Source organism: Cherax quadricarinatus, chromosome 13, assembly GCF_038502225.1.
Source record: "Cherax quadricarinatus isolate ZL_2023a chromosome 13, ASM3850222v1, whole genome shotgun sequence".
Taxonomy (NCBI): domain Eukaryota; kingdom Metazoa; phylum Arthropoda; class Malacostraca; order Decapoda; family Parastacidae; genus Cherax; species Cherax quadricarinatus.
Genome location: NC_091304.1, coordinates 9588467 through 9614079, shown reverse-complemented (window position 1 = coordinate 9614079; position 25613 = coordinate 9588467). Strand labels below are relative to the sequence as shown.

The 25613-nt window shown below is 39.1% G+C and overlaps 1 protein-coding gene across 3 annotated transcripts in view; it reads left to right on the top strand.

The window, feature by feature from the left end:
• Positions 1-6692: 6692 nt before the first annotated feature.
• The window catches only part of LOC128688667 (epimerase family protein SDR39U1), a 43818-nt gene continuing 24897 nt past the window's right edge, over positions 6693-25613 (top strand). Inside the window, exons 1-3 of one of the 3 annotated variants that reach the window (XM_053776609.2) lie at positions 6693-6732; positions 11705-11811; positions 18200-18339. In XM_053776609.2, the coding sequence (XP_053632584.1) occupies positions 11803-11811; positions 18200-18339 (149 nt within the window). In that variant the 5' untranslated portion in view covers positions 6693-6732; positions 11705-11802. Of the gene's footprint in view, positions 6844-7030; positions 7077-11704; positions 11812-18199; positions 18340-25613 lie in introns of those variants that run through there. The other 2 variants (XM_053776608.2, XM_053776610.2) reach the window with 2 other exon arrangements.

Here is a 25613-nt window from a genome sequence, read left to right as displayed (position 1 = left end):
AGGTTTTGGTTCTCGCTCTTTACTGCTAAAACTTCCACTACATCATTTGAGGCATTAAGCAGTTCTGTGCAAACAAGTGACTGCGATATACAGGCCAACCCCCCCCCCTTTTGCCTGTTCACTCTGTCACATCTGTATAGCTTGTAACCTGGGATCCATATTTCGTTGTCCAAGTGATCCTTTATGTGGGTCTCTGTGAAAGCCGCGAACATTTCATTTGCCTCTGCAAGCAGTCCACGGATGAAAGGTATTTTGTTGTTCGTTGCTGGCTTTAGACCCTGTATATTTGCAAAGAAGAATGTCATCGGACTGGTGGTACTGGGGAGGGGGCTTTTTTCCGGCACTAGTATCTGTTGGTTTGGAGTGGAGGCCATCTACTGTGGGTCCACTCCAGAAATGACTGGATTTGGCGTACGATTTCCGCCATTTCCTGCCAGTTTTTTTTCCTTCCTGGCACTAAAAAACCTCTCCCTCTTGAGTGGCTGTGGCTACCCAGGTTTTCCCATGGCCTGGATGCGTTGTATCTTTTTGTCCCCGAAATATCTGGGTGCCTGGCTTACGTTTCCTAAACATCGAAGTGTAATTACCCCCCTCAACGTAGGTGTTGCAAATGCCAGCACTATGGCCATGTTGCAGTAGACTGTGGAATACTACATTTTTGGTGTGGTAAATGTGCTGGGAAACATTTCACTAGAGAATTCACAGGCCTTGACAGCCAAAAATTTAAGTGTAATAAAGTTGGTAGAATTACCGACAATATGTAAAGTAAAAGGACACAAGTGCAACTAATGTGACATTTATTGTGGCAACGTTTCGCTCTCCAGGAGCTTTATCAAGCCATTACAAACAATACATGGACACAAAGGGTATATAAAGGGTCAGAGTGAGGTGTAAAACTAGTGAGGTACCATTTCGATGTTCACTCTGAGCCTTTATATACCCTCTGTGTCCATGTATTGTTTGTAATGGCTTGATAAAGCTCCTGGAGAGCGAAACGTTGCCACAATAAATGTCACATTAGTTGCACTTGTGTCCTTTTACTTTACAAAAATTTAAGTGTATTAACTGTAAAGAAGTTGGGGTTACAGTTTCCCATAAGGACTGCAGTCGGAGCACAAACAACCTTCGACGTAAAGTAAAAGGACACAAGTGCAACTAATGTGACATTTATTGTGGCAACGTTTCGCTCTCCAGGAGCTTTATCAAGCCATTAGGGTAATGGCTTGATAAAGCTCCTGGAGAGCGAAACGTTGCCACAATAAATGTCACATTAGTTGCACTTGTGTCCTTTTACTTTACATATTGTCGGTAATTCTACCAACTTTATTACAACCTTCGACGTAAACCTGATAACAGTCCTTTAATGGTAACTGAGGATGAGGCCATCCAGTCTACCACAGCCAGATGTGAGACTGAACCTCTGCAAAGTGTGGAAGAGCCCGACCTCCCTGCAAAGGATTCTGGTGATACCAGAATGCCATCACACACACACACCAGTTGTGGAGGAGCCAGTCATCCCTGCTAGCACATGTGGAACTACTGATCTGCCACTACCTATACATACGCCTACACCTGAATATGGGGATGAGCATGTCAGTTTTCCCAATACACACATCTACAACAGTCAGACGGACACCACACTTGTAATCCACCTGGAAGCTGGAGATGAGTCAGAGGCACATGACTTACCTCCAGTGAATGATGAGACAGCCTTGCCACAGGCACCATCAGCGAACACTAATGTAACCATGGTACCTGTTAAAGTGATAGGTGTCACAGAAAGAGCTACCTCAGAAGTGCCATCCACTGGAGAGGCACTGGATTCGCCTGACCTTTCTCAAATTATAACACACTTGCAGAAAAAATTGAGCAATTTGAACAGATGCTGACGAGTTTAATAAATATATGTAGTCAGGATGATGCTCTTGAGTACGGTGATGATGTAAAAAGTGCAGCAATCTCTGTTCAGTTTCAGGCAATTTGTAAGAAAGAAGCCCGTGACTCCTGACTTCAAAGGTTGACTTGGAACTGGCTGCCAAGATGCCGAAAAATGCTTAAAGAAAAAAGTCCTGAAGATAAACACGTACAAACTATGCTATTTGCTCCTAAGTGTCTGCACACTGTAGCCAAAGCATAATAGTTTTACCGTCTTATGAGCAAGAGATTGTAATAACTCACTACAATGGATACATTACAAATCTTTTCATGGAACATTGCTTCCATCAGGAAGCGGTTGGCTGACTTAATCATATTAGCGCAACCAAGAATATTGATGTCATCTCTTTGCAGGAATGTAGACTGAATGATGGAGCACCTCCACTAAAGTTGCCTGGATATGCAGCTTATAACTTGGTCAACCGACTGTTGCGTGATGTATGTCAAAAAGAACTTGCCACATTCACTCCTTGCCCTGCAGAGTCGAGTTAACATGCAGTATCATGGTGTCAAAGTATATGCAGGCGATTTTTCCCTTAACGTTTTTAATCTCTCTGCCCCAGCGAACCAGCTTCGACCTGATGCTTTACCAGATCGCATAAATAGTGAACCTACCCTCATTACTGGAGATTTTAATGCCAGACATAAGAATATTGGTGGGTCTATAACAAACACCAATGGAACTAAACTAGTGAAATTGCTAAATGAGAATGATAATGTTCGAATTGTGGGCACTACTGAGCCTACTCACATATAAGGTGGCATCCTAGATCTGTGCCTTGGATTTAATACATCATGTACGATGCATGACTCCGTCATAGTTAATGATATTCTATCTGATCACTTCCCAAGACTAACAACTGTCAATCTTGATCACATCTCCAGTGATCAAAGAGCTAAATACAGAAGGAGGAAACTTATTCTCAACCCAGAATACAGAGATAACTTTATTAACCATTTACGTCAATGATATAAGAATGACGAGCCCATTGGCACACAAAAATTCAGTGATGATTTAGTTGCCACTATTGAGACTGTCCTCACAGATCAAGTGGGCAGGAAAAGAAAACATAAACCTTCCACTATAAATGACAATAAAAACCAATGTAAATACTATAATGATCGACAGCTACGCAATCTAACACATGCAGCATCTGGGAGGATTGGTAAAGATTGGTAAAGCATACCGTGAATGTAGAACCTGAGACCTGCTCAGAACATTCCAAGCTGCACTAACAAATGCAAGGAATAGAAAGCAAGAACTTAGGCAACAGGAATGGGAACAATTTGCTAGTGGATTAAACAGGTCCACCCCTTTAAGTTTGGCTTGGAAAGGTATAAATAAAATAACCAGGAAAAAGACTGGCAATGTTGCTCATCCCTTTCCTCTTGAAAAAGCAAATGACCTCATAAATGACTGGTCCAAAACATCCAGGCATGAAAACCTTCCATCTCATATTAGAAAAAATTTAGAGAGTACTTCTGAAGAAATGTTGAAACTGATTAATTTTATGAGCCAAAATATTGATGAGAGTGATTGCCTCTTCACCGAGTATGAATTAGGTAATGCATTAACCAAAGGTCGATCAACTGCTCCTGGAGAGGATGGTATAACCTATGATATTCTCAGAACTCTAACGCACGTGCCTGATAACCTTTTGTTGGCACTGTATAATCTCAGTTTCATTGAGGGCGTTCTTCCTACTTCCTGGACCAACAGTCTCGGTGGCCTGGTGGCTAAAGCTCCCGCTTCACACACGGAGGGCCCGGGTTCGATTCCCGGCGGGTGGAAACATTTCGACACGTTTCCTTACACCTGTTGTCCTGTTCACCTAGCAGCAAATAGGTACCTGGGTGTTAGTCGACTGGTGTGGGTCGCATCCTGGGGGACAAGATTAAGGACCCCAATGGAAATAAGTTAGACAGTCCTCGATGACGCACTGACTTTCTTGGGTTATCCTGGGTGGCTAACCCTCCGGGGTTAAAAATCCGAACGAAATCTAATCTAACAGCCTGATACATTTAGACCGATCTCCCGGTGGCCTGGTGGCTAAAGCTCCCGCTTCACACACGGAGGGCCCGGGTTCGATTCCCGGCGGGTGGAAACATTTCGACACGTTTCCTTACACCTATTGTCCTGTTCACCTAGCAGCAAATAGGTACCTGGGTGTTAGTCGACTGGTGTGGGTCGCATCCTGGGGGACAAGCTTAAGGACCCCAATGGAAATAAGTTAGACAGTCCTCGATGACGCACTGACTTTCTTGGGTTATCCTGGGTGGCTAACCCTCCGGGGTTAAAAATCCGAACGAAATCTTATCTTATCTTACTACAGAATCAGACACCAACTTTCCCCCTACCTCTATGGGTCCATGAAAGGTAAGTGTGCAGAACTGTATTTCCACCTTTCTCACTGCACACACCTCTACTAGTTTTACCACATTTCTTGATCTAAAATCTGCATTTGATATCGAGAAGAGAACCGTTATACTATATGAACTAGCCAAAATGAATATTGGTGGTAGCTTACTCTGCTGGATAATAGGATATCTGTCAAATAGTATCTTCTGTTCTCTACCAAGGCTTTAGAAGTGAGTCTAAAGAAATGTCCCTAGGTACACCGCAGAGAGGAGTTCTCAGTCCCATGCTATTTAATATTCTGATTAATGCTCTCCTAAATGCTCTACCTGCCTCACCTCAACATATAGCTATAAGCTATGCTGATGACATCATGATCCACACAACAGTGCATAAGAAGATGAGTACCATTCTTAATGAAGTTCAAGCAATTTGTAATCGACTAGGCCTCATAATATCTTCCTCTAAAACAAAGATATTAACAAGGAAACGACACCCCCCACCCATCTATTTGCAGGGTGAAAACATTAGCTACGTTAAAACTTACAGATATATTGGTGTAGATGTACCCTTTAACAAATCCACTATACCATAACCCCAACTATGGTGCTAATGTGAGAATTGTGAGAATGATGTATTTTGCATTAACTCCAAGGGTCGGAGAGAACTTTCTATAGCTAATATCAACATGGGAGCAGCATAATCAATTAAGGACCTAACATAGGCTATGTTTACTCTCTCCAGGAAAACATAGCCTATGTTAGGCCCTTAAGTGATTATGCTGCTCCCATGTTGATATTAGCTAGATAAAGTTCTCTCCGACCCTTGGGGTTAATTCAAAATGAAGCTCTCAGAATTATTCTTGGCTGTCCCAAATCTACAAATGTTCTTAATATGAGGAAGGAGCTTGGTATTTCTATCAAAATGGTATACAATACCGACAGGTTAGAAGGTAAGACACATAGGCAACTTTATTCCAAAACGTTTCGCCTACACAGTAGGCTTCTTCAGTCGAATACAGAAAGTAGGCAGGAACAGTAGAGATGTGAAGACGATGTAATCAGTCCATCACCCTTGAAGTCGTAGATTTGAGGTTGTCAGTCCCTCAGCCAGAAGTTCAGTTCCATAGTCTGGAACTATCTGAAGATCAAGCGACAGTGCGGAGACTTAAATACTGTCGGAAGGAGAGGTGCAGAGTAGTAGTAGTGAGAATGCAGCCACTGGGAGATCACGTCCCTCTCAGATCAAACAATTCTCATTTGAAAAAGTTGTCCAAGGTGTTTTCTGTACCAAGATGCCATTGTGTTGCAGTGTCTGATCTAATTAGGAAGTTCTAGTTCCTGTTTCTATTTACAAAGGTACTCTCGTTCCTTTTCTTTCATCTCCCAGTTTTGGGCAATATATCTTCCCCGTGCATGGGGATCAACCACAGCAAATCACCTTAAACTTTTAAAAACCCACCAAAAAAGCTGCAGTGCGATTGATTACCAACGCCTGCACAAGACAGCACACACTTCCGCTGTTTAAGAGCCTTAACTTGCTTAATATACAAAACATCCACACTTATTATTGTGCCTTCTACACACACAGAACATTATACTCAAATATTAACCCTCCTTTCATATTCCTCCTTGATAACTACAACAGAACACAAACAATATAAGGCACAAATCACTTTTCGATATCCCTCGTGTCCATCTCTCCCTTTGCAAAAATGCTATGCACATAAAGGGTCCAAAGATCTGGAATTCATTTCCAGAACACACTAAAGGGCCCCTGCTGCCTGCAGATCAATTTAAGACCCTACTTAGAAATCACCTCATCACCCAAAATTAACTAGAAAAACACCTTATTTAACACCTACCAGTTACTCAAAAAACTCCCAAATAATTTATGACTGCTCAACTATTTTATCATTTACTTCAAACTTAAAATTGTTTCAATTTCATTACTGTATATTGTGCTTGATGATTGCTCAACGATTTACTCATTACTTCAAACTTATAATTGTTTCAACTTCATTGTTTTAAGTTGTGCTAAATTGTAATACTGCATTTTTTATATACTATATCAAAACTGTAATTATTCTCTACCGAACTTACTAAAGCCACATAGTGTGAATTAGTTAAATATTTACTTTTCTTCTATTCACTGTAACTCACCTAATGACCATATGTAAAATTACAGCGGTGTTATTGCCTTATTAATCTTAAGTTAGTCTTAAGTTTGCCCGAAATGCTCTGCATATAAAAGGGCTTTTAGCATGTTCACCAAACTGTTACATTCCTTTGTACAAACATATATCATGATAAAAAAAAATATTGTTATTATTTTTTTTTATTGAAATCTGTCTTTTTCTTTGTTGGGTTTATTAGGGCCAGTGGCAGTTTACACCGTAACGTCCGTGCCGTCGGGAAGTCCACCGCCACACGACCTAAGTTGTTAGTAGCTCTTATAAACCCAACAAAGAATAGAAAAAAAGGCAGCTCAGCTGCTACAGCACTCACCGGTAACATTAATCATGGCTGGTCAGCTTGGAACTGTAGTTATAGGTATAAAAGGCCCCCCCTCTTTTTTTTTTTTTTTTGTTCTTCCTAAAAAGTAACCAATATTTGTTTGATAAATATACCTACCAATTTCTTATTCAATCCAGTTTATTTTTAGATATCCCAGAAGGGATACATTTTAGTGGTTGCCAGAATTTCTTTTCCTCCAGTTTTTTTTTTTTTTACTTCATTCCTACAACTGAAGTAACGTTCCTTGATGCCGGTGAGGGACTCATGATGTAAGAAATTACACCTGTCCTCCCCTTCCTTGGATTGAACCTTAATCCCTCATATATGATACCCAGGCGCTGTATAACACCTGTTGGTTTAATTCTCCCCATAAATGATAAGAATAAGAATTTCATTCGTAATATAAGAAAGCCTTATCCAGTGTGCTTTAAATTGTCAATGCTGGTGTACAGTAATTAGAGCAAAGTTCATGGGATTATTGGCATATCCAGATGTCCTGTGACAAAATTTTATATAACCCATATTAAGATTCTTGGAATGGGTCTGATAACTTAAATCTTACCTGATCAACAGGAAACAGATTATCAAGGTTAAAGATACAGAATTAGAACCCCTGGTGATAACAGGTTCCTAAAGGAGCATTTGGGGTCCCCTGCTATTTTTGTGCTATGTAAAGACATGTTTATAAGTGTTAAGAGCAAATGCTTAAGATCCAGAGCATATAATGGAAGTACTGTCACTGGAACTATAATCTTGCACTAAAGCAGTGTGATGCCCAAGAGTAGATAAAGCAGTGTATTGTCAGGCAGTTTAAGTATCTTAATAAAAAAACATTCTCCATAGTTACCAATCAGTTTTTGGATCTTACTGGACCAACACCTTATTAATCTTATGGGTTACCTAAGAACTCAAATGTTGTTAGGGAATTTCATAGGTATGGTGACCCTAGACCTGCAAAGAGCATGCTATACAGTTAATCATAATATACATATTGTGTAGGAAACTACAAGCTGTCAGCATAGGCTTTGTAGACTGGTTTAAGTCCTACCTGAGCAACAGGAAACAAATTGTCAAGATCAATAATACAGACTTAGAACCCCAGTTGGCAGTGCTCTTGACTCCCATACTGAGTGTCCAGGGTTCAGTCTCCAGCATACGTGGAAATGTTGGGCATGTTTCCTTACACCTGCTGTCCCTGTTCACCTGCCGTTAGTAGGTACCTGGGCATTAGCTGACTGTTGTGAGTTGCATCCTGGGGGACAAGATTAAAGTACCCCAGTGGAAATAAGGTACAGTCCCCAATGGCACACTGACTTTATAGAGTTATCCCGGGAGGCTAACCTTTTGGGTTAAAAATCCCAAAATCTTATCTCTTACTATCACTGGAACTAGAATCCTGCAGCAAATGGTTGGTAGACAACAAACTATTGCTACACCTTGAGAAAACAGAAGCCATTCTCTTTGACATGAAAACTGAATGAAAAGAGTAAATTCTTTTAATGTCCAATGTAACAGGGAATCCATCACTTTAGTATCTTCAGTGAAATACGTATCTGGGAATTCCCTTTGACCCAAGCATGGCTCACAAGCCCCTATATCTAGATCTTGTACAATGTCATGTAGATTATTTTTGTTCTTCATGGTCAGTATTTGACAATTAATAAGGAAGTCTCAGCAACTTTATTATACAAGCATGTTTAATGAAATAAAAGGGGATATGAAAAGGACCTGGAAAACCCTCTTTGAAATCCTTGGCTCTTGAAAACTGGTCAAAACCAAAGAGATAAACTTAACTAAACCAGATGAACCTCACATCCAGCCTGCAGAAACAGCCAATATTCTAAATGATTTCTTTGCTACAGAATCAAGACTAGCTAGCAAAATCGCAATTTCAAATGTACATGTAAGTAACTACCTTATCGGAAATTTCCCAAATTCACTGTATCCAGCTCCAACTATTCCTACTGAGGTCACACACGTAATAAATTCACTGAAAAACAAGACAGGAAGCCTAACTAATTTACTGCAACTAATGTACAATAAAGCAGCTCATGTACCATCACCCAGTATTGCAACTTTGTTCAACAAATTATTAGAATCTGCAACTTTTCCAACGATGCGGAAGGTAGGAAGGGTTACCCCGATACTCAAAGGAGGCAATCCATCTGAGGTAAATAACTATAGACCAATATCCAACTTGCCATTACTATCTAAAATCTTCACAAAAATAATTAAAGTGTACTCCTTCCTAGCATCTCACAGTATACTCATCCTCTACCAGTTTGGTTTTAGGCTGAAAAAAAGTAAATGATGCAAGTATAAAAGTGTATGAACTGCTTTATGCTGCTCTTGAAGGAATTTGTTCTAGAGTTTGCCACAGCCATACTGGTGTGGGATTCGCCTGTAAAAACCTGCATTTGTGGTTAGTGATGGACCATGCTAACCTCCCAATGGTGTACAGAATTATACTTGACTCAAGAAATCGTAATGACACGATTGCAAACAAACCACGCTAGCTGGAGATTCGTCTGTAAACACTTGCATTTGTGGTCACAGTGGTGCCTGTGCTAACCTTCCTATGGTGTAGAAATATACCTAGTTGGATGAATCTTATTGTGGCTAGCTGGTCTAGTGGCTAATGCGACGGGCTGGACTTTTGAGACTCTATGACCGTGGGTTCAATCCCGGCCGGGGGTATGGTTCAGAATTATACTTAGTTGGATGAATCTTATTAGTCAACTGGTTCAGTGGTTAATGCACTGACCTGTGAGTTTTAGGACTCGCTTGCATGGGTTCATGCTCCACCTGTTCTCTGATTTGTTTGCAATTGTGTTATTACGATTTCACGAGTCATTATTTTCAAGAGGATGCTGAGAATGGATCCTAGAATTTGGGTCTCATTACTGTACATCAATATAGAACATTTTTGAAGTTGACTGGACTGAACTTTCTTCTATGGGTGAAATAAAACTAAAAAGTTGGAGAAAGAAAAAATTTCAGGTAACTGCTTAATTAAAGGTGTTCCTTCGAGGGCACCTAATAATTAATAATAGTAGCTAAAACAATAATAATAATACGTACATAATAATCAATAATCACATTTATTGCCATAAGCATGAATTTCCTTCAAAGGGGTGCCATGATACTTATAAAGGGCTCTTGAGTCAAGAAATTAGAGCTACTGCCCCATTCCTGAGATCCAACCTGATTATACCCTTTGCTTTATGGGTTCTGCTCTTCATAAATATAATAAACCAGCCTGTATTACTGTATTGTATATGATGGAAATACCATGACAATATGACTGTAAAATTATATAGTTTAAATAAAAATATCTGTTTATGTATCACATACAAATGTAATGTAGAATAAAAGTTAAATTTTCTACCCAGGTTCATTATGGTATCCTCATAACATTGGGATCTAAAAATTTAATCATCAGACCCTAAACCTCTATGTGTTACGTGACAGTTTAATTAAATTATCTTCCTGGGATTGAAATTTAATTTATTATTCCAAATTATCATATACAAAATACAATAATAAGAAAACCCATAGTATGCACAACATAGACTATATACTTTTACTTTATATGTTTTAAAAAAATAAGATACAACTTACAAGAATATTCATTAAAATAAATATAGTTCACTAGATGTAAAAGGTTATTGTTGCTTTATTAAATTCCAGAGATAAGTTTACATATACAGTAGACCCCCGACTTACGATGGCCTAAACTTGCGATAAAACCGACTTACGATGCTTCTCAGCGTAAAAATTTGACCCCGACCTACATTGAAAAACTCAACTTGCATCATTCATCCCAAACGCGGCCGTCTGGTCCGTCTGGCCTGAGCTCCTCAGCTAGGCTAGTGTGACATTGTTTACAAGCCAGGGCGGACGGTTGCATGCATAAAGTCGATAAATTTTGTATTATTCCAGTGTTTTTAGTGCTTGTAACTGCTAAATAAGCCACCATGGGCCCAAAGAAAGCTTCTAGTGTCAACCCTGTGGTAAAAAGGGTGAAAATACTATTGAAATACTACTGTACCATGGTCAGCTGCTCCTGCACCACAGTCAGCTGTACTACTCGAAGATGTGGAGAGACTGTTGTTGGTGTGGCTTATAGAGAATACCGAGAAACAATTAACCCCAGAGGGTTAGCCACCCAGGATAATCCAAGAAAGTCAGTGTGTCATCAAGGACTGTCTAACTTATTTCCATTGGGGTCCTTAATCTTGTCCCCCAGGATGCGACCCACACCAGTCGACTGACACCCAGGTGAACAGGAAAAAATGCCTGGAACTAGTGCTCATATTGGTGAATTTAAAGCCAGCAAAGGTTGGTTTGAGAGATTTAAGAATTGTAGTGGCATACACAGTGTGATAAGGCCTGTTCTGGAAGAAAATGCCACACAGGACCTACATTACTCAGGAGGAAAAGGCACTCCCAGGACACACACAGTGTCTCATCACTCATCACCACATCTTCAATAAAGGTAAGTGTCATTTATTCTTCATTTAGTACACTAGTACATATACAATATATATTGTGCATGTATCCTTTTTGTGTGTAGGAAAATGTATATTTCATGTGGTAAAAATTTGTTTTTTCATACTTTTGGGTGTCGAACAGATTAATTTGATTTCCATTATTTCTTGTGGGGAAAATTAATTCGACTTACTGTAATTTCGTCTTACGATGTGCTTTCTGGAACGGATTAATATCGTAAGTCGGGGGTCCACTGTACAGTATAAGAAAAGTTTACAGTATTATAAAAAGCAAATGAAAAATCTGTCATGAGTCAAGATATGAAGAATGGAATATAGTGACCATTTTATGAAAACTAAATTTCACAAAGAAAACTTAATTATCTCTTTGCATCTTGTGTTGGCAGGAGGAGGCACTGGCTTTATTGGAACAGCTCTAAGTCACAGCCTGAAGCGTCGAGGTTATGATGTGCTGATTGTATCCAGAAAACCAGGTGTATACAGAATGACTTGGGTATGTTAGTAGACCAATTAAAAAACAATATTATGTGTAGAACTTTTATCTCTTTGTATGCCTTTGTCTCAAAGAAAGACTACACTTCTTAGCAGTACTGATTGTTTTTTTCATAGTTTTAAGCAGTGCCATAGCTTGCTTACACTAAATTTATTTGGCTAAAACTAAATACAGTGGAGCCCCACCTTACGAACGCATCGCGTTACGTTAAATCTGCCATACGAAACATTTGAATGCAAAAATTTTGCCTCGCCTCACGATAAAAAACTCGCCTTGCGTGATTCGTCTGGGACGCGTCCCATGTGTGGCCTCAGCGCCAGTGTTTACAAGCCAGCCAGTGCAGTCGCATCTACGCATACATTCGGTGATTTCACATTATCCCAGTGTTCTTAGTGCTTGTAACTGCAAAATAAGTCACCATGGACCCCAAGAAAGCTTGTAGTGCCATCCCTGTGGTAAAAAGGGCAAGAATTAGTATGGAAGTGAAAATAGAGATTAAGGAAATGTGTGCAAAGTGGGTTGAACTGCAAATCTTTATGGATGAAAATCACCCTGACACAGCTACTGCAAGCCGTGTTGGCAACCTGTACAATGACAATGTTATGGCCCATTTTAGGAAAGTCTTAAAGGAATGGGAGGTACAGAGCTCTTTGGACAGATTTATTGTGCAACAGAGGTCCAGTGACTCTCAGGCTGGTCCTAGTGGCATTAAAAGAAGAAGGGAAGTAACCCCGGAATAGGACTTGCTACCTCAAGTCCTAATGGAAGGGGATTCCCCTTCTAAACAATAACTTCCACACACTCCCCACCTCCTATCCCATCAATCATCACCAGATCTTCAATGAAGGTAAATGTCATGTATTCTATTCTTAGTGGAGTAGTAATTGTGCATGTCTTCTTCAGATTGTGTGTATTAAAATTAATATTTCATGTGGTAAAAAAAATTTTTTTCATACTTTGGGGTGTCAGGAACGGATTAATTTGATTTCCATTATTCCTTATGGGGAAAATTAATTCAGCTAACGATAATTTCGGCTTACAATGAGCTCTCGGGAACGGGTTAATATCGTAAGGCGGGGGTCCACTGTATATGTTTTTACCGCTAGTGCCCCAAACGTATATATACGTTTTATTTTTCCAGCCTTCAAATTTGGCACAATTGGCCTGAGATGCCTTGTCAGCATAGAATGGGTCTTAACACTCAGTGTGCACCATATTAAAAAAATCTGGGACCACTTAGTACCTTGTTGGAGCACCAGCTAGAGCAAACAGTGCAGCAAACACCTGGGATTCACTGATTTCAAGTAGTATTAACTCTCCCATTTTAAGAGGAAAGTGATTTTGACCCAGAGTTTAGTGGCTTTGAGGTGGATGTGGCCATAAGTGGTCAAGGAAATATCAGAAACCTCAATAATAACCCATGTGCAATATTTGTGCAACACCCTTTCAGAATGTCTTATAACCTATGCCCTAAGTAAAGAGAAACAATTCTGGAACGTAATACTTGTTCAACAGGCTGGCTGGCTGTGGCCTGGCTCTATCTCCGTTTATCTGTCTGTATCTATGTCTGTCTTTGTCTGTCTCTATCTGTCTCTATCTCTGTCTCACAGGTACACATAAATACAAGTACAGCAGGGCCCCACTTTACGGCGGTTCGCTTTACGGCGTTCCGCTAATATGGACATTTCAAATTATGACCAAAACTCGCTATACGGCTCCCCCCACCTGTCTTTCTAATACGGTCACAGCTGCCCACCGAGTTTGTTTACATTCTCCCTGAGCACATCTTATTATGTCTGGAAACTTTCCAAAATTTCAAGTGTTTTAAAGTTATTGTATATTTTATATGTATTGTACTTGATAATTAAACTTGTGTACACCTGTACCTAAATAAACTTACACACTGTGCTGGCATGTAGGTACACATTAAAATCACTAAGTCTCTCTACTCTTGATGCAATAATAATAATAATAATAATAATAATAATAATAATAATAATAATAATAATAATAATAATAATAATAATCTCTTGGGCGCAATAATGTCGCATATTACGTTAATATAGACATTTCCCTTAATCTATCTATGATATTTTTTTCAAAATTATATAAGAAACACATTATGTAACACACAAACATGATACATGTACCCACAGTATAAAAATTTATACAAATATATATGAGATGTTTACCAAACGGTTTGTAGAAGTGTCGGAAGAATTACGTTTTCTCTAGCCCGTCACCTGTTACTAGGGATAACTGTAGAAAAAATATTCCTTTCGTATGCCTTCACTTTATAGCTATAATTCTGTACTAACTTGTACACAGTGTAAGAGTATTTGTTTCGTGATTTAATTATAATAATAATAAAAATATTATAAGGTAAAAGTTTCACAAACTCTTACAAATGTACATGAATGAACTAAAACTGGACACGTATTAATACCGTCTATTTCGCCTGACCGAGTGATCGTCCACAACCTGTTCAGTTTGTTTGTTTACGCTGTCTGAGCTCGGTGTATCATTAAATGTTGTATATTACGTTAATATACACATTTTCATTAATCCATCCGTGATATTTTTTTCAAAATTATATAATAAACACGATACATAACATAAATACATAACATATGTGTAGAGAACCTAGGATAACCCAAAAAAGTCAGAGTGACTTACTTCCATTGCCTTCACTCACAGCATCATTTCTTCTCAAAATGATGTTACATGAGAATGGGAGTGTTCTTCTTTATTTATTCTACCGTATCAATGTAGAGACAACCTGTACACAATGTAACTTGTACACAAACCAGACGTGTACACTGTTTACAAAACTTACCTTCGCCTGGTTTGTTTACATAACTCTGCGCCTGTCCTCTCTCATGCACTCATTCTTTCTCTCTGGTATGGTAGCCTGGCTGACTACCATACATACCACACTTGATTTTTTACAATAAATACTACTCATCTCACCCTATATTTTAAGGTAAGTAATGAGTGAACTGTATATACATTTTATCGCTCTGGGATGCTTAAATATCATAGAATAGTATGTGTGGGTGGGGTGGCCTGGTATGGTAGCCTGGCTGACTACCATACATACCACACTTGATTTCTTACAATAAATACATGTACTACTTGTCTCACCCTAGATTAAGACTAAATATTTTAAGGTAAGTAATGAGTGCACTATGTGTGTATTGTACTTTTTTATTGTTTTTTTGATGCCTGGTTCTATTGCTAACATAATATATGTTAGTGTAAACTTGTTATCTAGTGTTTGTATGCATTTGTAAGTGGAAAAAAAGGGTGTTCCACTTTACGGCGGTTTCCGCTTTACGGCGGTAGCCTGGAACCTAACCCGCCGTATAAGTGGGGCCCTCCTGTATACATAGTGTAAATTACCTAGGATAACCCTAAAAATTTAGACAAAGTGCTATACTCTGCTTGAAAATATGAGTAAATGTGATGACGCAGTCTTGTGGCTCTCTCTGAGACCGAGAGCTAGACAGATAGACAGATAGACAGGGAGCTTGACAGATAGACAAATACGTAGACAGACAGACATGTTTGTGTACCAGCAAAAAACAAAGCCAGGGCCGATACTCATCAAATGTCACCTCTTATCTTATGTTATCAAGTCTTATTACTGCACCCTCACGTATGCTCATCAGATGTCACCAATTAGCTAATGTTATGTCATCTTATCACTTCCCTGTCAGGGGTGGACTGAGGCTTGTTTTTCATGCTACAAGGGAAGAAGAACTACCACTACTCCTACCACTGTTATTATCACTTTCTTCTTCTTCCTTCTACTTCTTCCTCCTCCTCCTCCTCCTCCTTCTTCCTTCTTCCTTCTTCCTCCTCCTTCTTCTTCTTCCTTCTTCTTCTTTTTCTTCCCCCTCCTCCTCCTCCTTCTTCCTTCTTCTTCCTCCTCCTCCTTCTTCCTTCTTCCTCCTCCTTCCTTCTTCTTCCTCCTCCTCCTCCTCCTCCTCCTCCTCCTCCTTCTCCTTCCTTCTTCCTTCTTCCTTCTTCTTCTTCTTCCTTCTTCTTCCTTCTTCTTCTTCCTCCTTCTTCTTCCTCCTCCTCCTTCCTCCTTCTTCATCCTCCTCCTCCTTCCTCCTTCTTCTTCCTCCTCCTCCTCCTCCTTCTTCCTCCTCCTCCTGCCTCCTCCTTCTTCTGCCTCCTCCTTCCTCCTCCTTCTTCCTCATTCTTCTTCTTCCACCTTCTTATATATTCCCACGTGTCCAGAACATTGCTGGGACCGATAAATACCTTGTATATATTCCTAGACAATAGTAAATGACCAGGGGGGGTGTAAATGTCCATCTGTCAGTGTGTTTGTGACAATAGGAGTACAATTTCAGTACCTAATATTAGTGTCAGAACAAAGATTGGTTATGAAATGACAAGAGCTACTATAAATTGTAATTATCTGAACATGAAAAATATAAAAAATATGAAAAGGAGAAAAAAAAAGGTATATTGGCAACGCTTCTGCAAGCCGCAGGACTCCATGTTGCCATCAGGTGATCGCCAAGTGCCAACTTTGGCTTCATATCTCTGTAAGTACTGACCCTAAATTTATTTTTTTATCCTATAACACTTTTAAAAATGTGCTCTTTATTTCCATAAAAAAAAATTATTTTTTTATTTTTCAAAATATTTGGGGCACTGGGGAGTGAACTTAAATATACATATTCACCACCCATGCTTCACACCCATACAAGAACATTGGTATGACTATACAGTGGACCCTCAGCTAACGACAGCATCAGCTAACGTTAAATCCGGGTAACAATACATTTTAACGCAAAAATTTTGCCTCGACTAATGCTAAAAAACTCGCCCAACGCGATTCGTTCGAGACGCATTCACGTGTGGCCTGAGCGCGCCTCAGTTGTTCCGTGGGTGCCAGTGTTTACAAGCCAGCGAGTGCGGTTGCATCCACGCATACAATCGGAACATTTCATATTATCACAGCATTTTTAGTGATTGTACCTGCAAAATAAGTCACCATGGGCCCCAAGAAAGCTTCTAGTGGCAACCCTGCAGGAAAAAGGGTGAGAATTACTATGGATATGAAGAAGGAGATTAAGGAAATATGTGCAAAGTGGCTTGAAGTGCAAACCTTTATGGATGAAAATCACCCTCACACAGCTATTGCAAGCCGTGCTTGTGACTATTATAATGACAGTGTTGTGAACCACTTTAGACAAATCATTAAGGAACGGGAGGTACAGGCCTCTATGGACAGATATGTTGTGCGACAGAGGTCCAGTGACTCGAGCTGGTCCTAGTGGCATTAAAAGAAGAAGGGAAGTAACCCCGAAAAAGGACTTGATACCTCAAGTCCTAATGGAAGGGGATTCCCCTTCTAAACATTAACAACTTCCACACTCTCCCCTCCTCCCATCCCATCAATCATCACCAGATCTTCAATAAAGGTAAGTGTCAGTTTGTGTGTATTAAAATTAATATTTCGTGTGGTAAAATTTTTTTTTTTCATACTTTGGGGTGTCCTGCACGGATTAATTTGATTTCCATTATTTCTTATGGGGAAAATTAATTCAGCTAACGAAAGTTTCATCTAACGATGAGCTTTCAGGAACGGATTAATATTGTTAGCTGAGGGTTCACTGTACTCTCATACATACCCCTCTTTGCTTCTATGGATAATGTTCTGTCTCTCCACAGACTCCTCTACACCACTCACTGAGTGGTGCACTGAGGACTCAGTTTCTTATTTTAAGTAATTGATACAGAAGGGGTTACTAGCCCACTGCTCCCAGCATTTTAGTCTTTTTTTTATCACACACATGGCTTACAGAGGAATGATTCTTTTCCACTTCTCCATGGAGATGTAGAGGTTGTCCTAGGAAAGGTTGGAGGGACAGGCTGAAGGAAGTTTTGTGTGCAATTGGCTTAGACATCCAGCAAGCTTGTATGAGCATGTTAGATAGGAGCAAGTAGAGGCAAGGGGTTTTTATGACAATGTGCTGTTTGAGTGTGAGCGAGGTAACATTTATGAAGGGATTCAGGTAAACTGGTTAGCAAGACTTGAGTCCTGGAGGTGAGAAGTACAGTGCCTGCACTCTGAAAGATGTGGGGATATTTGCAATTATGGACTGTAGTTTCTGGCAAGACAGTTATGGAGTGAGTGATGATGAAATTATTTTTTTTTTCAGCATGAGATGGCCATACACAAATAACCCTCACATAAAAGAGAGAAGCTTACGACAACGTTTCGTCGTAAGCTTCTCTCTTTTATGTGCGGATTATTTGTGTATCGTTCCAGTCACGGTATTGTGCCTTTTTGTTATTTATGAGATGGCCAGTTTGTTAACAACAACAACAACAACAACAACAACTGTGCATATTTACATTGCAGAGCGACTTGAACCAGAAGGGATTACCAAACTCAACTACAGCAGTAGTCAGTCTTGCTGGTCAAAATGTATTGGATCCTACGAGACGATGGACCGAAGGCTTTAAACAAAATGTTTGGGCATCACGAATCAACACCACAAAGTGAGAAGCGCAAATTAATCAGAGTTTAACCCCTTGACTGTCGCAACCCCAAATCCTGAGGTGTCCCCTGGTGTCACAAAAATTTAACCCTTTGACTGTCGCGGCCGTATATATACGTCTTATGAGGTACCGTGTTTGACGTATATAGTATACTCATAAATTCTAGCTGCTTCAAATCAAGCAGGAGAAAGCTGGTAGGCCCACATGTGAGAGAATAGGTCTGTGTGGTCAGTGTGCACCATATAAAAAAAATCCTGGAGCACACAGTGCATAATGAGAAAAAAAACTCCGACCGTTTTTTTTTAATTAAAATGCCGACTTTGTGGTCTATTTTCGTATAGTATTTATGGGTGTATTCTCGTTTTCTTGGTCTCATTTGATAGAATGGAAAACATATTATAGAAATAGAGGTGATTTTGATTGATTTTACTATAAAAAGAACCTGGAAATGGAGCTCAAAGTAGGGGAAATGTTTGATTTTTGCCAATGTTCAAAAGTAAACAAATGATGCCATTGTCCAATAAATGTCCAACTAGCCATTCTAATATGCAGTTATGAATGGGTTGATGTTATTTATACAATTATTACAGTATTGCAGTAGTCTGCATAATAGGAAGTCTTCTATTTTTTGTTTGAATAAAAATTCAAAATAGAAAGCACGAGTAATATCAGAGGGGCCTGGAGACACGACTGATTAGCAAAGAAAATGTTATTTTAGAGCCAGGAATGTCTGCATTGTTCATTCTGGACCTTATTTTGAAATTGTCATATTTTTTAGTTTTCGTGAAATTGGCCAAATTGCAAATTTCTGACCACATTATTAGGTACAGTAGTTGAAATCGGTAAATGGGGAGGTTCTTGTACTCAATCGATAGAAAACATGGAGTTCTAAAGAAATAGCTATGAGTTTGGGCGACTGGAACAATGGAATTAGCCGAAAATAGGGCTCAAAGTTGGCGAAATCGCAGATTTGTAAACAGCGCCGAGGTCGCTAAATTTGCGAGAGCATAATTCCGTCAGTTTTCCATCAAATTTCGTTTTTTTTGGTGTCATTACAATTGGGAAAAGATTCTCTATCATTTCATAAGAAAAAATAATTTTTTTTTTTTTAAATTTTGCGACACCAGGAGACACCTCAGGATTGGGGGTTGCGACAGTCAAAGGGTTAAAAAAAAAAGAATTTTTTTTCTTACGAAATGATAGAGAATTTTTTCCTGATTGTAATGACACCAAAAGAACGAAATTTGATGGAAAACTGACTGAATTACACTCTCGCGAAGTTAGCGACCTCGGCGATATTTACGAATTGGTGATTTTCAATTGAGTACAAGAAACTGCCCATTTACCGATTTCAACTACCCAATAACATGGTCAGAAATTTGCAATTTGGCCAATTTCACGAAAATTAAAAAATATGACAATTTCAAAATAGGGTCCAGAATGAACAATGCCGACATTCCTGGCTCTAAAATAACATTTTCTTTGTTCATCAGTCACGTCTCCAGGCCCCTCTGATATTACTCTTGCTTTCTATTTTGAATTTTTATTCAAACAAAAAATAGAAGATTTATTGTTATGCAGACTACTGCAATATGGTAATAATTGTATAAATAATGTCAACGCATTCATGACTGCATATTAGAATGGCTAGTTGGACATTTATTGAACACTGACATCATTTGTTTACTTTTGAACATCAGCAAAAATCAAGCATTTACCCTACTTTGAGCTCCATTTCCAGGTTCTTTTAATAGTAAAACCAATCAATATCACCTATTTCTATAATATGTTTTTCATTCTATCAAATGAGACCAAGAAAACGAGAATACAACCATAAATACTATACAAAAATAAATCACATAATCGGCATTTTAATTAAAAAAACGGTCGGAGTTTTTTTTTCCTCGTTATGCACTGTGTGCTGCAGGACTTTTTTATATGGTGCACATGGACCACACAGACCCATTCTCTCACATGTGGGCCTACCAGCTTTCTCCTGCTTCATTTGAAGCCGCTAGAATTTGAGTATATACTGTATACATCAAACGTGGTGGCTCGTAAGACGTATATATACGACCGAAACAGTCAAAGGGTTAAAGAAGCTAATTTGTTAAATGTCTATCATTTATTACAGTATTCATAAAAAATGAGGGGAGTGAAGAGGTTGCATTAAGGGAAGGAGATTGACTGTAAAATACAAATGTATCTGATATTATGTTTTGCCTTCTGCCTGCCTCTTCTCTCTAGTTTTACCTTGCTTCTATACTCTAACTATCAACTTAAACCTAGGGAGGTATGTAAGGGGTGTAAGCTGTAAAACAGAATTGTGATAACCCTCACATTCATTTTAATGGTTGTTACTTTATATGTTCCTCAATTTTTAACCCTTTCGGTGTCGGTCCCATTGTATCACGGCTTTGAAGCCAGTGTTTGTCTTGTAGTATGATGCCATGAGCTCAGCTCACTCAGATAAGCTGTGAGCAGTCAATTTGGGCCTAGATATGAGAAAATGGGTCTATGTGATAAATGTGCACCATATAAAAAGTCCTGCAGCACACAGTGCTTAGTGATTGTGATTGTGATTTTTTTTTTATTTAAAACTGCAACTTTGCGGTGTATTTTCGTATGGATTTTAGGGTTGTATTCTTGGTCTCATTTGATAAAATGGAAGATATATTACAGAAGTAGAGATGATTTTGATTAGTTTCAGGACTGAAAGTAGCTTGAAATGAGCTCAAAGTAGCTGAAATGTTCGATTTTTGCCAATACGTATTCCAGAGTACACATCCAACTGGCCAGTCTAATATACATTTAGGAATGCACTGACATTATTTATACAGTTATTACAATAATGCAGTAGTCTGCATAACAGTAAATCTTCATTTTTTGTGTGAATAAAAATTCAAAATGAAAAGCAAGCGTAATATAAGAGGGGCCTGGAGACGTGACTAATGAACAGAGAAAATGTTTCTTTAATGCCAGGAATGTCTACATTGTTTATTCTGGGCCCTATTTTAAAATTGACAATTGTTGAATTTTGTATGAAATTGGCCAATTTCTGATCACTTTATTGGATAGTTGAAATAGGTAAATGGGCAGTTTCGTGTACTCAGTCAATAGAAGGATTTTTTTTTTTTTTTTTTCAACAAGTCGGCCGTCTCCCACCGAGGCAGGGTGACCCAAAAAAGAAAGAAAATCCAAAACAGAAAATACTTTCATCATTCAACACTTTCACCACACTCGCACATTATCACTGTTTTTGCAGAGGTGCTCAGAATACAACAGTTTAGAAGCATACACATATAAAGATACACAACATATCCCTCCAAACTGCCAATATCCCAAACCCCTCCTTTAAAGTGCAGGCATTGTACTTCCCATTTCCAGGACTCAAGTCCGACTATATGAAAATAACCGGTTTCCCTGAGTCCCTTCACTAAATATTACCCTGCTCACACTCCAACAGATCGTCAGGTCCCAAGTACCATTCGTCTCCATTCACTCCTATCTAACACGCTCATGCACGCTTGCTGGAAGTCCAAGCCCCTTGCCCACAAAACCTCCTTTACCCCCTCTCTCCAACCCTTTCGAGGACGACCCCTACCCCGCCTTCCTTCCCCTATAGATTTATATGCTTTCCATGTCATTCTACTTTGATCCATTCTCTCTAAATGACCAAACCACCTCAACAACCCCTCTTCTGCCCTCTGACTAATACTTTTATTAACTCCACACCTTTTCCTAATTTCCACACTCCGAATTTTCTGCATAATATTTACACCACACATTGCCCTTAAACAGGACATCTCCACTGCCTCCAACCGTCTCCTCGCTGCTGCATTTACCACCCAAGCTTCACACCCATATAAGAGTGTTGGTACTACTATACTTTCATACATTCCCTTCTTTGCCTCCATAGATAACGTTTTTTGACTCCACATATACCTCAACGCACCACTCACCTTTTTTCCCTCATCAATTCTATGATTAACCTCATCCTTCATAAATCCATCCGCCGACACGTCAACTCCCAAGTACTATCTGAAAACATTCACTTCTTCCATACTCCTCCTCCCCAATTTGATATCCAATTTTTCTTTATCTAAATCATTTGACACCCTCATCACCTTACTCTTTTCTATATTCACTTTCAACTTTCTACCTTTACACACATTCCCAAACTCATCCACTAACCTTTGCAATTTTTCTTTAGAATCTCCCATAAGTACAGTATCATCAGCAAAAAGTAACTGTGTCAATTCCCATTTTGAATTTGATTCCCCAAAATTTAATCCCACCCCTCTCCCGAACACCCTAGCATTTACTTCCTTTACAACCCCATCTATAAATATATTAAACAACCATGGTGACATTACACATCCCTGTCTAAGACCTACTTTTACCGGGAAGTAGTCTCCCTCTCTTCTACACACCCTAACCTGAGCCTCACTATCCTCATAAAAACTCTTTACAGCATTTAATAACTTACCACCTATTCCATATACTTGCAACATCTGCCACATTGCTCCTCTATCCACTCTATCATATGCGTTTTCTAAATCCATAAATGCAATAAAAACTTCCCTACCTTTATCTAAATACTGTTCACATATATGCTTTAATGTAAACACTTGATCTACACATCCACTACCCACTCTGAAACCTCCTTGCTCATCCGCAATCCTACATTCTGTCTTACCTCTAATTCTTTCAGTTATAACCCTACCGTACACTTTTCCTGGTATACTCAGTAAACTTATTCCTCTATAATTTTTACAGTCTCTTTTGTCCCCTTTCCCTTTATATAAAGGTACTATACATGCTCTCTGCCAATCCCTAGGTACCTTCCCCTCTTTCATACATTTATTAAACAAAAGTACCAACCACTCCAACACTATATCCCCCCCTGCTTTTAACATTTCTGTCATGATCCCATCAGTTCCAGCTGCTTTACCCCCTTTCATTTTACGTAATGCCTCACGTACCTCCCCCACACTTACATTCTGCTCTTCTTCATTCCTAAAAGATGGTATACCTCCCTGACCAGTGCATGAAATTACTGCCTCTGTTTCTTCCTTAACATTTAAAAGTTCCTCAAAATATTCTCGCCATCTACCTAATACCTCCATCTCCCCATCTACTAACTCCCCTACTCTGTTTTTAACTGACAAATCCATACTTTCCCTAGGCTTTCTTAACTTGTTTAACTCACTCCAAAATTTTTTCTTATTTTCATTAAAATTTCTTGACAGTGCCTCTCCCACTCTATCATCTGCTCTCTTTTTGCACTCTCTCACTACTCTCTTTACCTTTCTTTTACTCTCCATATACTCTGCTCTTCTTATAACACTTCTGCTTTGTAAAAACCTCTCATAAGCTACCTTTTTCTCTTTTATCACCCTTTACTTCATCATTCCACCAATCACTCCTCTTTCCTCCTGCCCCCACCCTCCTATAACCACAAACTTCTGCCCCACATTCTAATACTGCATTTTTAAAACTATTCCAAACCTCTTCAACCCCCCCACTACTCATCTTTGCACTAGCTCACCTTTCTGCCAATAGTCGCTTATATCTCACCCGAACTTCTTCCTCCTCCCTTAGTTTATACACTTTCACCTCCCTCTTACTTGTTGTTGCCACCTTCCTCTTTTCCCATCTACCTCTTACTCTAACTGTAGCTACAACTAAATAATGATCCTATATATCAGTTGCCCCTCTATGAACATGTACATCCTGGAGCCTACCCATCAACCTTTTATCCACCAATACATAATCTAATAAACTACTTTCATTACGTGCTACATCATACCTTGTATATTTATTTATCCTCTTTTTCATAAAATATGTATTACTTATTACCAAAATAACTGAGTTTGGTGGATTGGAACAATGGAAATGGTCAAAAATAGAGCACAAAGTGGGCAAAATCGCCGATTTTGTAAATATTGCTGAGAATACTAACTTTGCAAGAGTGTAATTCCATAAGTTTTCCATCAAATTTTGTACTTTTGGTTTCATTACCTTCAGAAAAAGATTTTCTATTACATATAAGATCATTTTTTTTTGTTTTTAAATTCTTCAACCCCGAGAACAAATTTGAGAGCAGGGGTCGCAACCCTGAAAGGGTTAACAATAAATTCTAATTAGAATTATTATATTTTGATATTTGTCCTCTCTGGATATAGCATACCCGAATATAAAAAATGAACACTAGCTCTACAAGTATACCTCTCTAGGGTTAAAATCGTTCTTCTAAATGTTCAAACCATCCAAGTACTAGTATACTCCAGTTTGATCATTTTTTTTTTTTTTTAAAGTCGGCTGTCTCCCACCAAGGCAGGGTGACCCAAAAAAAGAAAGAAAATCCCCAGAAAGAAAATACTTTCATCATCATTCAACACTTTCACCTCACTCACACATAATCACTGTTTTTGAAGAGGTGCTCAGAACACAACAGCTTAGAAGCATATACCTATAAAGATCCACAACATATCCTTCCAAACTTCTAATATCACGAACCCCTCCTTTAGAGTGCAGGCATTGTACTTCCCATTTCCAGGACTCAAGTCCAGCTATGTAAAAATAACCAGTTTCCTTGAAACCCTTCACTAAATATTACCCTGCTCACACTCCAACAGATCGTCAGGTCCAAAATACCATTTGTCTCCATTCACTCATATCTAAAATGCTCACGCACGCTTGCTGGAAGTCCAGGCCCCTCGCCCACAAAACCTCCTTTACCCCCTCCCTCCAACCTTTTCGAGGATGACCCCTACCCCGCCTTCCTTCCCCTACAGATTTATACGCTCTCCATGTCATTCTACTTTGATCCATTCTCTCTAAATGACCAAACCACCTCAACAACCCCTCTTCAGCCCTCTGACTAATACTTTTATTAACTCCACACCTTTTCCTAATTTCCACACTCCGAATTTTCTGCATAATATTTACACCACACATTGCCCTTAGACAGGACATCTCCACTGCCTCCAACTTCCTCCTCGCTGCAGCATTTACAGCCCAAGCTTCACACCCATATAAGAGTGTTGGTGCTACTATACTTTCATACATTCCCTTCTTTACCTCCATAGATAACGTTTTTTGTCTCCAAATATACCTCAACGCACCACTCGCCTTTTTTCCCTCATCAATTCTATGATTAATCTCATCCTTCATAAATCCATCCGCCGACACGTCAACTCCCAAGTATCTGAAAACATTCACTTCCATACTCCTCCTCCCCAATTTGATATCCAATTTTTCTTTATCTA